Consider the following 15,825-nt stretch of genomic DNA (forward strand, 5'->3'; position numbering starts at 1 on the left):
GGCATGGGTTACATCTTTTTTTTTTTTTTTTTTTTTTTTTTAACCCAACAGTCAGCACACATTTGTCTACTAATTACCCTGACAATTCAAGGACGCACTTGTCAACTGTGAGCCTTTAAAAGCCACTCATATTTTTATTAATGCGTGAGCTTGAGACACATTAGCTTAAAAGGATTTTATGCTTTGCGTCCTAGCCAAAGAGTCAAGCATGCTTAGCAGTAGAATAAGAATATTATATTTGCGCATATATACATCTGTTCAGTACCTAAACATGCTAGTTGCCCACATGATATAGAGCTCTCATGTTACGTCCGTTTCTCCATCCAGGATGAGGCCCTGTCCCCACAGTCGCAGCTTTCCCCAATTTCCATTTCATCCGAGTCAGTGGCTTTTCTGAAATCTCTCCGCCACCCAAGAAGGCTGCAAAGAGGAGCACTCAGGGGACACGAGGTAGGGCCTTGTACACAAGATGAGCTACAAATGCTTTAGGGGGAAATAAGGACAAAGTTAAAGCAGATTACATTATTACACAATAAATACATAAAAAGAATAATAGAACAAATTTCAGCTACACAGGAGAAGAGAACAACATTGCATAGATAAGACCTAATAAAACAAAGTGATAAAATGTTTGATTTTTATCTGTAAGCTGCTGTAAAAAAAATGTTTTCATTCTGGTTTAAGGGTGCCAACAGTTTTCTGCACCTCTTAGGTTGTCAGGGAGTTTGTTCCAAAGATCAGGAGCAAAGAAAGTAAACGGGACTCCTGCTTATTTAGATCTGGTACAGGAAATATTGAGTAAACAAGTGTCTGATGACCCGAGGGGTCTAGATGGTTGGTATGTGACAAGCAACTCAGAAATATATTTAGGTTTGTGTCCGTTACAGATTTAACAGTTGCCTTCAACACAATAAACATTCTGGCATCTCTCTTAGATAATTGTCGCTATCCAGGGTACTGCACTAGAGTGGTTGTGCCTGGCTGAAAGAAGTTTTAGTGTTGGACTAAATGGTTGCGGATCCTTTTCTGTTCAGATGTTGTGTGGGGTCACACAAGGCTCAAATGTTGGACCTCTGGTGCTTTCTCCGCATCTCCAGTCCCTTGGCTTCATTTTCAGAAAGCATATGATTGTGTTTCATTGTTATGTAGATGATACTGTATGCCAGATTTAAACAAAGGTCTCGAGGAGTTAAAACCTACGAGGGCTGTTAATCTTCAATGAAAATAAGACCGAGGTGATGATTCTTATTCAGAATGTCAATGTCTATTGTAATGAATATGGATTTTAGATCAGTGAAGTAGGAAAATCCAGCTTTCTTTCACCTGAGGTAACTGGACAAAATAAAAAGCATCTTCAGAACAGTAATCTATGTATTTGTTACGATTGGATTACTTTAATTCTTAACACCTTGGAGATGGTAAGTCAACTTTATTGTGCCTTCGGTTGGTGCAAAACGCTGCTTTACGACTTTTAACTGGAAAATGGAAGTGATATTGGTCCTGTTTTATTCTCTCTGCATTGGTTGCCTGCACCTTTTGGAGTTTATTTCAAAACTTTTATGTTTGCTTTTAAGTCTTTATGTGGTCTTGCCCTTCCCTACCTCTCTGAGCTGCTGCACCTGCGCTCACCTTCTCAGTCACTCAGCTCAGCTGACCAGCTGCTGGTGGAAGTGCCAAGGACACTGCAATGCTCAGGGGAGATCAGGCTTTTGTTGTTGCAAATTAGAAAAGCTTCTTCCCATGACATTTTTTAAATCCACTTTACTTGGATTTTATTTCTACTTTTAATTGTTTGATTTGTTTTAAATTCTAATGTTTAGTTTGTTTATTTTAATCATTCTTTTTGCCATGCCCTGTGCTTTAAGCCAGGGCCCATCCACTTATCAGTATTATGTACATACTGTAAGAAATTGTGGTAACACAGAAATAGAAGTTGTTTTATTAGCTTATGGTAAAAGAAGCTGCAATGCTACATAACCAGAGTGTGGGAGGCATGTGGATATTTAGCGCCTTGAGGAACCCCACATCTGAGCTTTGGTCAGTTAATATTTACCAAACGGCACAAAGAACTCTGTCTGCCGAGAACAATCTTTTCCAGTTTTTTAATTTATTACAAGATAATACTTGCTGTTTCTAGACACTAAGTAGATTTTGATCCACCAATTAAAACACAGCAGAAATATCCAGTAACACCCAGAACAAAAGTTTTCCATGCACTGCTGTTGACATGCAAGACAGCTTCTATTGCCAACATGGTTCTTTTAACCTTAAATCCACCAAAGTTTAAAAAGTTTTTGTAAATGTCTTGTTACAAAACCATTCTAGCATTTTGACTGTCAAAAAAGAAGTTTTAACTGTTAATGTAAATATCCTAGCCTATGCTAAATCCAGTCTTTTTTTTCACCCCCAAACCCTCATATATATCACAGCTAAACCTGCTCAGCCTGCAAAGAGGCCAATTCAGATTGGCCCAAAGGTCTCCATCCAGCCCAAACCGCTGATTGCAGCCATGCCTCTGGGTCCTGCAGCAGCTCCTTTGCAGGCCAAGACCATCATCATCCAGCCCCTGCAGACCACTGTGCTGCCTGTGGTCAAACCGGCTCCAGTAAACATCCAACCAGCGCCCCCACCAGGTCAGTGCTTGCACTGTATAAAAACTTGAATCATTCTATTTTTTTGACATAAAAACTGGAATCACTCTATTTTTATTTTATTTATTTTTTTGCATTGGAATGTAAAACTTTACAGAGAGGATTTTATATCTTGCTATATTTTAGAGACTGATTATATTTATTGTTTGCCTTTCCCCGTTAATTTAGTTTATACTAACGTAGTATTTCAACAGAGCCAGCAGATGGCACTTTAATCTCAGTTTTTTCCTCATCAGGAAATCTTCAGTGAATCTGATTTTCAGGTCTTAAATAAAAGTGATGCAGAAATTTGACGCACAATCTGCTGGGACATTCAGCCATTGTGAACATAGAAGCAAAATTATAAACATGCTAGCAAGAACCTGCATATCAGCTGATATTTGTGGTTTTCATTAAAGTCATCAAGGTTGTTTTGTGCTTTTGCTGGCCTTGATTAGGGGTCTTACATCAGCACCACGAAGGCCAGTGTAAATAATGATGTCACTGCATGGAGATCAACTGGGTGGGGTGGCTGACCTCTGTTAAAGTGCATTTGAACCTCTGGCCTGTTTTCCGGGTGTTGGCCGATATGGCAAGTGGTTCAGGATGAGACATCCAAGAGCAAACCTCAAGATTGATATCCAACATTAAGTGTTTAAAAATCTGGTCTGTGTTTACAGGTGGGCAGCACAGCTTCATTAAAGAATAAATAAATAGATGTGTTACATAGAGTCTGATCTGAGCAGTTATTTGTCCTTAAAGAATGATCAAACAGGTGTACTGGTCGCTTCCCTTTTTATTCCAGCCTTGTAAATTCCTCCCACAGATGGTGAACTTGGCCAGAGGGAAAAAAATGCCGGCAGATCACAGATTTGTTGGAAATTCTAGCAAACGCTTTCATGTGATTAGCACTGACAGCATTAAAGATGGAAGATTGTCGGGTCTGTTTGAGTAAGAGTTGCTTCCACTATCTCACTTAAACGTGTAAGGCTCACCGACGAGCAGGACAATAGTGGACACAGATATTACTCTGTTTTTGCTCCTTAATTCCTTTTTTGGGCCCTAAATTGTGGGCACGTGTTTGTGTGAGTTCAAGAACATAACTCATGAACCTCTCAGTTTGGAATGTGGACGTTCAACTCCACAGGTCAGTATGCCAAATATCTTCACCACCTGTACTACAAGCACACAGAGGCAAGGGCTAGGCCCCCAGAGGCTGATAGGTTTTGGAGGGACTTGGGCTGCACCGTTTGCAGGAGGAGAGGCTCTTCAAGCAGCGAACTGATTCAGCATCTGACAAAGGAGGTTGAAAATGTCTCTCATGCAGAGGAGGTTTGCAAATCGTTCAGATTGTTGGAATTCCTAAATAAGACACTAAACAATTCACTACAGTTTTAACACCATCAGTTTCCTCTCCCTAGAAAGTAAAACATTTTTGGCCATGAATTGGTGTAACAATATCTAGTTTCATTATTTATTTTTCATTGCTCAAACTCTCAACCAAGTGTCAAAAAATTATTTGAGTCCCATATTATTGATATCAAGTTATTATTGATATTAAGTGCCTGACTTAACTAAACTTTTAGGTCCCGAATCCAAAGTGTTAGGTAGCGAGATATGTTTAGCAAAGCTAGCTTTCTTTCTTTTTTAAATCTCTGCCTCTTTTCCTGTGCATTACTTGCAACACTGTATCAGAGCCTCTTCACAGTGTTTTGTTGATCTGCTTATTCTCCGCATTTCCTAATATTGCAAATGTTTTTCCGTCTTTCAAAGACGATCTTGTCCATGTTGAAAAAGAGACTGTGTTGCCGGCTGCTGCTTCCTGCTGCAACACTGGTCAATAGTGTTTTGGACATAGAAATCAAAGTTAAGTTTTTGAATCAACTGGATCTGTGAGGTTTGTTCGCACAACATTAACTGGAGCCGCATTAAAATATGTCGGCCTTACTACAAGTCATTTTAAAGAGAACGAAAAGTTTGTAGCCATAACCCAACACTTCTGCTCAGTCAAACGTCTGAGTTTGTGAACATAAAACAGGGATTTTTATAAGTTTAAAGGAGTACCAGGCTTGGATGATATTAGATATTTATTATTGGCAAATGCCTAATATTAAATGACAGAACTGATGTATCCACAGCGTGATGTATTAGTGCAGTCTAGCAGACAACGAAGCAACGGTTTAATTAAGATAAAGACATTGTTAGACTAAAATAGACCTCCTAGAAACCAGCTCTGGTATTAGTCTTAAACCACCAATGTTACAGAACAGATTTGATAAATGTAAACCTTTTTTTTTTAAAGTTTATAGGGTAAAGGGAAAGATGTGCTCTTATTTGCTGCTCCGTTCAGTGTAGGTCTACTCACAACGCTCACACCGTGTGTGTGATCTGTTGCTGATGATGTAGTCCAGGAACCCACCTGCTGACACAGTCAAAGGCACGGGGCCAAGCTTCAGAGTCATCTACAAGCAGCTGCAGAAAATTGTTGCATGCTTTTAATCTCAGCAACACTGTTTGAGGTAGACTACTTATTATTAGAGGCACACAAAGTTAAGCTAGTCGTGAAGACGAAACATCCCAACCCGCCTGGTTTAGCGGTGTGGACTAATCACCATTTACCAAATTCGATGTCATACTCACCTGTACGTGTAATCACGATGTGTTGGTTGTAGAGTAAGCGTGGGATTAGAGTAAAGCTTGTAATTTTGTCAAATTAAAAAAAAGCGCACGTCCTCTGTCTTTCACCCAGGTCATCCTATTGTGCTGTCTCAGCCGAGCCAGCTACTCCAGATCCAGACACCACAGGCCGTCTCCGCTAATGTGGTCGGTGTGCCGGCACTCAGCCAGGACAAGCCTGTTCCGGTAGCTGCCCCCCCACTGGTCTCAGTCGTGCTTCGAAGCCCTTCCTCAGACGACGACGTAAGTCAGCTAACACTGAGATGTCAGCACGCAGAAAAGGTACCTGGCATGAGAGCTGATGAAATGAAACGCAGAGGTGCTGGAGACAAAGGATGAATACCTTTGCTGTCAATAGCATGGTTTGCATTGGCTACAACTAGACAAAGTCCTAAACTTTCACATGCAGTTCAAGGAACTGCTGCTCCACTTTAACAAGCATCTCCCATGCATAAAGAAAGCTGGGGGGGGGGTGGATTTTATGATCACATTCCCATTAAATTAGCCTCCACAACTACCTCAAACATGGTTAAATAGTTCTTGGTTTACCGGCATTGTATCAGGTTTACTTCTTTCAATGCCTTGAATTTTTTTTAAATAAAAGTGCTAACATATAAAGCTAATATGGAGCACTTAGAAAGCTCAGGTGCATGCAGAGTCTGAGTATAACAAAGACCAACCACCTGGTGTGATCGGCCAAACAAAAATGGTAAGACATTACGTCTGAGTTTGTGCATTTAAGATGCACACATGGCTCCATTTAAAATCACTGGCTGGCCTGTCTTCAGTGGATCAGTGTGTCTCTTGTCACGTTTCTCATTCAGATAGCTCCCACGCCAGCAAGGTTAAAGGTTGACCTTTAAAGTTGACTTTCTGCATATATATATATATATATATATATATATATATATATATATATATATATATATATATATATATAGCCCTTAGCTGTTGCATGCGGCATGCAAGGGCATGCTCATATGCGCTTTCTTGCAGCTGCACAGGATTACAGTTTGCACGAAAATGCTCAGTCTCTCTCTATACAACGTATGACGTATGACTGTCAAGCTCACACTGGATGGATCGAGTCCAACCCAAACTCATTCTATGTGACCCTTTTCTTGTATTTACATTAATTTTCGAGGAACCATTAACTTTTAAGTTGTGTTTAGAATACGAAAATAAAGTGCTGATGGAAATGCAGTTTTTTTTTAATGTTAATGATGTGTTTTTCCACATGGCTGGACAAGATTTATTGCATTTCATGGACCATGCATGTCAGAGTAGACACTAATGACTACGGACCAGGGCTGTTGTATTATTTTAAGGCCTTGATATAAAACATTTTTTTTCCTTTGTCATAAAAAGAAGCACAAAAGCAAAAAACTAAATGTTCAAACAAAATTGTGTAAACCTGCTAATGAATTTTGTTTGTTGGTTGATTTTAGCCTTTTTGTAAAACAGAGAAGACTTTCTTAGCGGTAGTTTTAAAACCTAATTCCATTGGTACCAGGATCCTTTATTTTCCAGTATGAAAAATGCATTGGCTGTTATTTTAGGAGACTTTTTACAACTTATATCAGCAGATTTAGGGAATGAGACTGTATTTTTTTCTTTCTTTTAAAATAAGACCGTTTTGAAAGGGTTTGAATATACTGAAGCAGAATTAGTTAATTAAATTAATGTTAATGACGTTTAATTAAATTTAATCTCACACTAATAAAAAAGTTCTAATATTTCGTTAACTGTATACATTTTTTTAATATATATTATTTTTTATATTATATATTATATAAATTATTGCAACTTTGTGTGCAATAAATGCAATAATGCAATAAATGTATGATTTATTTTTGTAACGAATAATTTACCCTTTTATTTTGGTCAAAGCATGTATGCATGTAATTTTAGAAATGGCATTAATCAAAAATGTAAAAATTAAAAGATAATGGTGCACCGAATTGGACAGTTTCTCTTCATCGGTTCTTGTCAGGGATCGGTAGGCCAGACGCTGAAGGTTTTTCTTTTTCTTTCCAGTATTCATGAAATGCATCAAAACTAAGAACTTCCACCAAGTTTTGACCAACGAACACGTTATCTAATGAAATGTACTTTCTTTGTGCGTTTTCTGAGTTTAATAAACTGAGACAAATGCTCGGATGGATAAATTGCGGTCATTTTATGATGCCTTCAGTTTTTTGTTGGATTCTGATCTACAACCTTCATTATTGCACGTTTCTTCTCCTGTGTTAAAGTCATCAGAAATGAAAAACAGATTACGTTAATATGCGAATTGGCAGGTCAGACCTCAGAGAGAACCCGAACTCGCTATCAGCCAGGAAAGGCCTGATTGTTGCATCCCTTTTCAAAACAACTGGAACTGTGACCAACAAATCTGGACGAACACCCGTGTTTATTTTGCCAACAGTGAGGAGGTTGCTAAGTTGCAATATTGTGTGTTTTATTTCATTGTCAGGTAATACTACTGCAATAAAAAATGTATTTATTTGAACACTTTTTAAATAACTTTACTAGGGGTGTTAATAAGTGTGGAGGGTGCTGTAAATCGTTTATGGAATAAGTGACTTGGTCATTAGGCTTTAATGGAGCCGAAAACAATCGGCTCCATTAAAGTGACGATCGCTATTTTCTCGCTGCCTTGCTTGCTACTTTGCCAACAAGTGTAGCTTAAATTGCTGCATTACTGGACGGGTGGATTGACGTAATTGTGTCAAAGGGAAGAAAGACGCAGACAATATGTCTCCCACAATGTAGATTAGACATTCATTTCGCAACGCTTCAACATTTTCTGGGATTTTCTACTTTTTTCCTCCTGGTTATTTGTTATTAAAGTTTTATTGTCAGCATCACTTTCCCTTTGTTCTTATAGCTTTTTTTATTTTTATTCTTTATTATTTATTCTTTGGTCTGACCTTTAGTGAGCTTGTTCTTCCACCACTTCTTGTTAGCAGAACTGCCATATTTATTGTCCCTTCTAACAAAACTTGGCAATAAAATGCAGGGAGAAAGCCGTAAATTAAATAGGAAATTTAAATAGCTTTTAACACAAAAACAGTTTATCACGTTAAAGAATGAGACCAAATATAACAGAAAAACTTAACCGGATCGCCCCCTATTATTATCACTGTATAAAGCTGACATGTGGGACTGGAATGCATGAGAAGGGGAATACCTTCAGCTATGACCTAATGCCGCAATTTCTTTTTGTTTCATTCGTCTGGGCAATTCATCTTGAGCCTAACAATGTTGGAAATTGTCCGGTTATTGTGGGTATAATCAAGTGTGGAGACACACTTTTCCTGCCAAATCTAGAGAGCAGTGTGAAGGAATTTCAGACCTCGGAGGCCAAAATAAATACCCCCCACCCACTACCCACAATTTGTGAAGGTAGGGTCAATACTATTTACAACGTGGGATTAAAAGAGAGGCTCTGAGCTCTGGGATTCCCTGAGGAGGGCAGGAAGCTGACTGATTTTGTTAATTCCTAAGGGAAAGTCCTGAAAGTTCATTACATAAGATGTTATATTTAAAAAGCATTTTAAAGTTTAACAAAACAGTGCTTCTTTTTTTTTATAAAAAAAATATGTCAAAGGTCTCAGCTGGTGGCCATTTAAGCAAATGCAGTGGATGTTCGGAGAGCCCCGTTCACGCTGTGTGAGAGGGCCGGCTTTGCTTGCGTCCCCCACAGCTGCGCTCACTCACTTCAGCTTGGCTGCCTGTTGAATTAGTAAATAACTCTTAAACATGACATGCATGAGCCAGGTGCTGCTGCGAGCTGCGTCTTCAGCGAGCCCATGGTTGTCACTGCTCCTGTTTTCTTTCTTTCCCAGTACTGTATTTTGGCCTCTGCGGCTGGGTGTTAAAACGGCTGCTAATGATTACACGCTTCAGACAGGTGGTACGCCGGACGAGGCCCTTTGCGACAGCTGTAAACAGCCATCAGGGGATCGGGTCAGTGTAATGTAATGGGCTGCTACGCAACCAAGGATTACACTGTGTGGGCTTCAGCCATTTGGGGGTTCTAGACAAACAGGAAAAAAAAGTTCCAGATTGAAACTAGAGGTGGAAAAAATTAAATCCTCCCATCAGTGGGAACGGCGATGGCCTAAGAGGGTGTTGAGCAATCTACGGTTAATGAAGTAAGGTTTAAACTTTGTTCTTAATATAACCATCCATTTGACAACAAACCTGAAATTTAACTTGTTTGCATCATAAGACTTCCAAATATAAGAAACCTAAATTTAAATCTGAGCGTTATTGAAACATATCAAGTTATTCCAATTATTTAATTGATTTTATTGATTCTTAAGAATACTTGTTTTAAGGGTAAAATAGCAGTCTTTCTCTGTATCACTGCATTTCTACAAATATAGTAAAAAATCCTTGGAAGTTATTGGTCAGATGTGCATTCACAAATAAAGCCATTCCAAATAAATAATGTTTGAGAGGAAAGTAGCTGTAATTTACTGTTAAGTGTGTGATTGTTGAATAATTCGTTGTTGTGCCTGTAGAGCAGCGTTCTTAAGAAGCCGTTCTGTTGTGAACGATTGTTAATTTTCTTAAGCGCCGCCGTCACGCTGTGTGTTTGTTCAAGTTAAAATGTTTTACTGTTTTCAAATGTTCTTTTTGTTTCTACACTATCCCTACTTGCTTTTATTCTGTTTTATTTTCCTATATTTTAATCATGTAAAGCACTTTGCATTGTCTCTGTACTGAATTGTGCTATATAAATAAATTTGCCTTGCCTTGCCTTGCCTTGAGGGAGCGGTTTGTATTGCACAGTCCTCCACAATGAAATGGTTTCACTTGTATTTTAAAACAAAAAAGTGATTACAGAGACACTATGCTGTAATTTTGTCTTTACTTTCTTATATTAGGTAACTATTGGTAAGTGGATTAGAGCGTGTAACACAGTTAGAGTTGTTATGCTTGTCTTCGCTGTGAGATTTCCAAAAGGTTGACAACATTTCCAAATGCATTATATCCCACAATGGACTGATTTAGACTTTCTAAGGGATAAATCATAACTTTCCTGTAATACGTTCAGCTTGTCGAAACAGCCAGTAGCTTCCCTTCTAGAAGCTTTAGTCTTTCCTCTGACTTGTTTGTTAAACATCTCAGTAAAACTGATTTTGAGTCTTCTTCCTTCAGTAACAGCTTCCACACGGAAGAGTGTTTTTGTTTTTAGTGGGACTTATTAATACTTAGTAAAAAAAAAAAAAAAACATTGGATTTTCAGTTTCCAACACAAGCACCAGTCATTGCCCGTCAAGTGTAAAACGGTCCAGTTGTGGTCACAAGCTGAAAGATCAATCGTGGTGTCTCTCTTTTCTCTTCTGAATGACCCTTGAAATGCTGGAAAAAAAGGGAGCTCCAACAACACTCAATGGGAGCCAGGCATGCTGGGAACTGTTGTTTCACTCTTGACGGCTCTTCCTTTTTTTTTCTTCACCTGCATCTGTCTGTTGAAAAGTTGTTGAATGGGCATCGCTCCATTGAGAGACAAATGAATCATTTACACACGCAGGCCTGTTCAGGGGAATGTTTGCTATCTGCAGTCGGCCACTGTAAACGACCACATTTCCAAGCACATCACTGTTCTTGTTAACCTTTCCCACTGCCACAAAAACACAGCTTGAACCTGCATTGGTGTTAACCTCTTCACGATTCAAAGGCGCTTTATTGAAACATGCCACTTTCTGTCTCAAATTCTTTTCGCCGTCCTCATTGTTGAGTCAATATAAAGCTCCCCCCGCTCCCCTGGTAACCGCTTACTCGTAGTTTTCCCAGGCTGGGGCCGGTGGCACGGCTCCCAGTTTTGGGCTAAGAGACAGAGGAGTTTCTCAGGAGACAGAACACAAATACAGCGATCCAAATAACTTAATCACCAGCGGGACCATAAGGCCTGTGTTCACAAAGGCTCTCCCTGGGGAAGGTGATTGGGTTGAAAAAATGTAAACTGGTATAGGACAGGTATTCTCTAAGTTAATTTATGCGCCATATAGGTTTGGATTCACTGACTAGATCTCACCTCCCCTTTTCATGAATGTGATGTGGAGAGATTTGCAAGGCATGGTTTAATACGTATTTATTCATCAGTTTGTTTTCATGCACTGCATATTATGTGTTTACGGCAATGTGAAAGAAACCTTTGCGTTAGCTAACTGTGTGCGCACAGACACCGACCTATAGGATGGCTACGTTCCCTTTGTGTTTACGTGTCTTGGATGTGAACCCAACCCTCACAGAGCGACTCCCTACATAAACACGTTCCCCCTCGAGTTTAGAACCGAGTCATCATCGCGAGGGATCTCTTGACCTCGGATATTCTGTTATAAACATTTTTGGTTCAAAGCACAAATGAGTGCACTTTAGGGCCGTCTGTTGCACTGTTAAGGCCGGGGTTTGTTTTAGAGGGGGTCCTCAACACATCTTGAACACGTGTGTTTAATATTATTTGACTCTGATAAATGAAGATAAAAGCAGAAGTCCCTCAACCTCTGTGGGTTGGCTTTTGTTTTTTACTGTCAACTGCGTCTTCATCCAGTACTTTCTATTTAAATATCGAGTTGAGACATTTGGGCTTTTTACATCTCTTGCAGTATTCCCAGCTGGTGTTTTTTTTTTGTATATCATGTCCTGAGTCAGTATTCGAGCCTACGCTGGAGCTCTTATTTGATATGAAAAGGTCATAAATATCCATGGTAAAATGGCGGGCTTATGCCAGTATAATGTTGTTGTTTCTTTTGGATTGTCAAAATCCAAGTACTAAATGACACAATATTGCACATAATTGTGCAGGACCAGGTTCACTACAAGCCCGGTCAGATGGGAGCAAAATGTAACTTTTTAGTATGCATGCATGCATATGTGCAGGAAAAATCCCTTCATTCTGATCGATCTAACCTTCTGTGAAACACGGTGGTGGCAGTAGCATCATGTGTTTGTTTTTGTTAGTTTTTTTCCACAGGAAATCTGGTTAGAGCTTATAGGAAAATACATGAAGCTAAAACATGGCTATTGTTGAGGAAAACCTGTTTTTGACTGCAAAATACTCAAAACATGACATACAGCCAGATCTGGTATAGAAGGGTTTAGATCAGATCTTATAAATGTGTTAGAAAAAGTCCAGACTTCAATTAATTTACAGTCTTTGGCAAGATGTTCCCTGAATCCCCCCCCCCCTCTCAAAATGAGAAATGCATAAACAAAAGTTGTAAACGTGTTTTTTTCCTGTCTTTATTGGGTTCTCCTTTCAGTCCAAGCTGTCCCAGAAGCAGCAACGCATGATAAAGAACAGGGAGTCGGCCTCGCTCTCTCGCAAAAAGAAGAAGGAGTATCTGCTGTCGCTGGAAGCTCGTCTGAAAGTGGCGCTGACCGAGAACGAGGCGCTCAAGTGTGAGAACGGCAACCTGAAGAAGCAGCTGGAAGGCCTGCTGAGTGAGGTGAGAAGCGACATGGTGTGCTGAATTTCTAAAAGTTCAACATATATTTATGTAAAAAAAAACAAAAAAAACGATGGAACCCAAAAGTTCCCAAGATGGGGAAAAACACTGTAGCAACATACAAATTATGTCATGTCTTTGTTGTTGCAGAACTGTGTACTGAAAGCAACAGCACCCAAGAGGAGAGCTGTGTGCCTGATGGCGGTCCTGGTGTTTCTGGTGCTTAACGTAGGGCCAACGAGGTGAGGGCCGGCCCGTCGACGTCTGCGCTTCCTTCTTCTGCGCTCCGCAGTAATTCGGTTTGGTGGCTGAAGTTTTGTTAGAAACTAAAGGAGAGCAGATGATGGCGGATACTGTTGGCGAACCGCTGCTCACTGTAGCATTGTTAAATGAACGTGTCTTTGATTACTGGAGGAAACCGACCGGGAAGCCCCATGACTCACTGTGAGATTCTCCCTCATGGAGGTTAAACAGGAACAAAAAAAAAACTCTGAAAAGAGTATAAAACAATGTAGCCTTTTCTATGCAACAATAAATAAAGAAATGTTTAGGGATTTAAAAAACATGTTGTTAACATTAACATTGCTTTTATCATAACAATTCCTCACTGTAGCATACAGTGAGCAAGATTTAGTTCAGTTGAAGGTCCAAGTCCGGTCTTGCTCTTGCTTCATGGGGTCTAATTGGAATATACAGTAATGATCGGTAGCTTGCCTGCGCCATGTGGCTTTTGTATGCAGACAGACTGTGTGTGAGTTTAAGCTCTGCTGTGTCACAAGAGGCAAAGGAAGGGAGAGGGCAAGAGTCTAAAACATTTTTACGGTGCAATTTTTCTTATGTCGCTTGTAATAAGAGTCGTGACAAATTAGAACATGTAATAAAAACTAACTGGGATTTCAAAAAAAAAAGAAAAGAAAAGCTTGATTGCTGCCAGCAGCAGGAGAAATTGTGTAATTCCACAAACTAAAGCTCAGCCTCCATCTCCAACAATAACGACAGATTCTGTTTTCATTTTGCAAAAATGTTTTCTTTTGGGAATAGCTTTTTCCACAAAGATGTAATCATGACTTGTTGGGAGAGGTGATCTGCCTGCTTTCTGGGCTGGGAAACTGCTCTTTTGGTTGTTTTCTGGCTCTCAGAAATGAATAAGTTTGGCTTTTTGATATTAGCCGATCCTCGTTTTTTACATTTTGTCACGTTAAAACCGCGAACATCAACGTACTTTATGTGGATTTTATCTGATCAACCAAATCTAAGTAGTGCATTAATGTGAAGTTGTAGGAAGCTACACGTTTTTCAAAATGTTTTACAAATCTCTAATTACTCCTTTTATTCAGATATCCCTAAATACAATCTAAATTCAATAAAACCAAGAGAGCGAGCGGCGGTGTTCAGACGTCCCATAATTTGTCCCCTCTACAAGTTTGCCCTTTATTCAAGAGTCCCAAGAAAAAAGACGTTTTTGAAAGGAAGCCATAAAAGTGACATTTGCATGTTGCACAACCATATAGGCTGCCACAACAAATGTGAAACGTGTGTCAGAAAAAACAAAAAACTAACGCGACACATCACCCTGAAAACACCAGCCCAATGATGAAAGCCTTGGGGGGGCCGGCAGCATCTTGTCTCAGAGTTGATGGGGAATGAATAGAAATATCCTTTGCTGTCTCTTAGTGGGGAAAGTCAGGTGCTCCAGCAGCAAGTAAGGGAAAAAGTCCACAGCAGAGAAAAACGTCCTGTATAGCAAATAAATAGAGCATGCTCAAGAAATTTAAGAACTGTGCAGCTGAGAAAAAAAAAGTGCAAAACGTAATGAGAATGTGGATGAAGCTGAATTCAGGGCAGTTGTGATAGAAAAGTGTTGACCCAGTGGAGCTGAAGTAAATTACACAGCACACTTTTCCATTTCTTTAAGCTACATTTTGAAGTTTATGCATCCCTTTCCTTCCACTTTGCACTTATGGCTTATGTTGTTTTGGTCACATCAGTGTATTTTCTCAGTAAAATACACTTTTGGTTGGAAATCGTTAGGGCGGAGGATCATCTAGGAGCCGATTTGATTCTCGATACATAGCTCACCATACAATACGATTCTTGATATAGCTCAGCTTGATTTGATTTGACTCCAATATTGATATTTATTGCTTTCAAATTAATGCTCAGTCATTCAATCAACAAAATCAGCCAAATATTATATTTATGTTAAATTTATTGAACACTGATATATTAACAGAAAAATAAAGTGCATTTGGTTCAATGCACTCAACAAATTCGTCTCACTTCCACTTCTCCCTGTGAACAGTAATAGTGCGCTGTAAGGACGCCCCCTAGGGGTTGGGAGGTATATTTATAATGAAAGCCAGAATATCAATATTAAATCGTTTTTTTAAAAGATCGATATTAATCTTTGTTTCGATTTTTATGCACAGACCTAGAAATCGTACACAGTGTGAAAAAGTTAAAAGGTGCGAAGGATTTTTTTGGCTAGACCTTGTATAGTCAGATTCATGTGTTTGCCACAACTTGTTCTCCCAGTCTGTATTTTTATATCTGCAATACTTCAAAATGGTTTCTTTTAAAATGCACCCAAGTGTCATCATCAGACATTTATCCGTATAATCAATCAGGGTCTGTTTAAAATTTTATAAAAAAGTGTCCAAGACTTTTTCATTAGTTCGCCCGTTTGTACCTCACCTATCTTTTTCTGTCCTCCTGTCGTCACCAGTTTGTTTTGGAGCAGCTCCGTCTCCAACCTGGACGTTGCTGCCACGCAGCACGGAGGCAGACACCTGCTGGGTTTCACACAAGAGGCCGACTCTGACGTGGTGACGGGTCCCGAGCTCGCCGGCAGACCCTCCGAGGTGCCAGACAGGTGGGCAGGGAGCTAAACTGCACTGGCATACCTCACATCTTTGCGACACTCGCCCAGAGGGTTAGCAGACCAGGATGCACCTGTGCTTGGGCTCAGTCTGACCCCGTGCAGCTGGTTTTGCCACGTGTAAACATCCTTGCTACCGAACCTATCCAGGTTCAGACCTTTGAATAGCTGCAGT

The 15,825-nt window shown here is 39.7% G+C and overlaps 1 protein-coding gene across 1 annotated transcript in view; it reads left to right on the forward strand.

Annotated features, from left to right (window-relative positions):
* Positions 1-15,825, forward strand: part of atf6 (activating transcription factor 6) — a 51,518-nt gene that overhangs the window by 18,693 nt on the left and 17,000 nt on the right. Inside the window, exon 10 of the mRNA XM_036141279.1 lies at positions 15,498-15,644. Coding sequence (XP_035997172.1) covers positions 15,498-15,644 — 147 coding nt within the window. The remainder of the gene's footprint in view (positions 1-15,497; positions 15,645-15,825) is intronic.

Source organism: Fundulus heteroclitus, chromosome 9 (assembly GCF_011125445.2).
Source record: "Fundulus heteroclitus isolate FHET01 chromosome 9, MU-UCD_Fhet_4.1, whole genome shotgun sequence".
Taxonomy (NCBI): Eukaryota; Metazoa; Chordata; class Actinopteri; order Cyprinodontiformes; family Fundulidae; genus Fundulus; species Fundulus heteroclitus.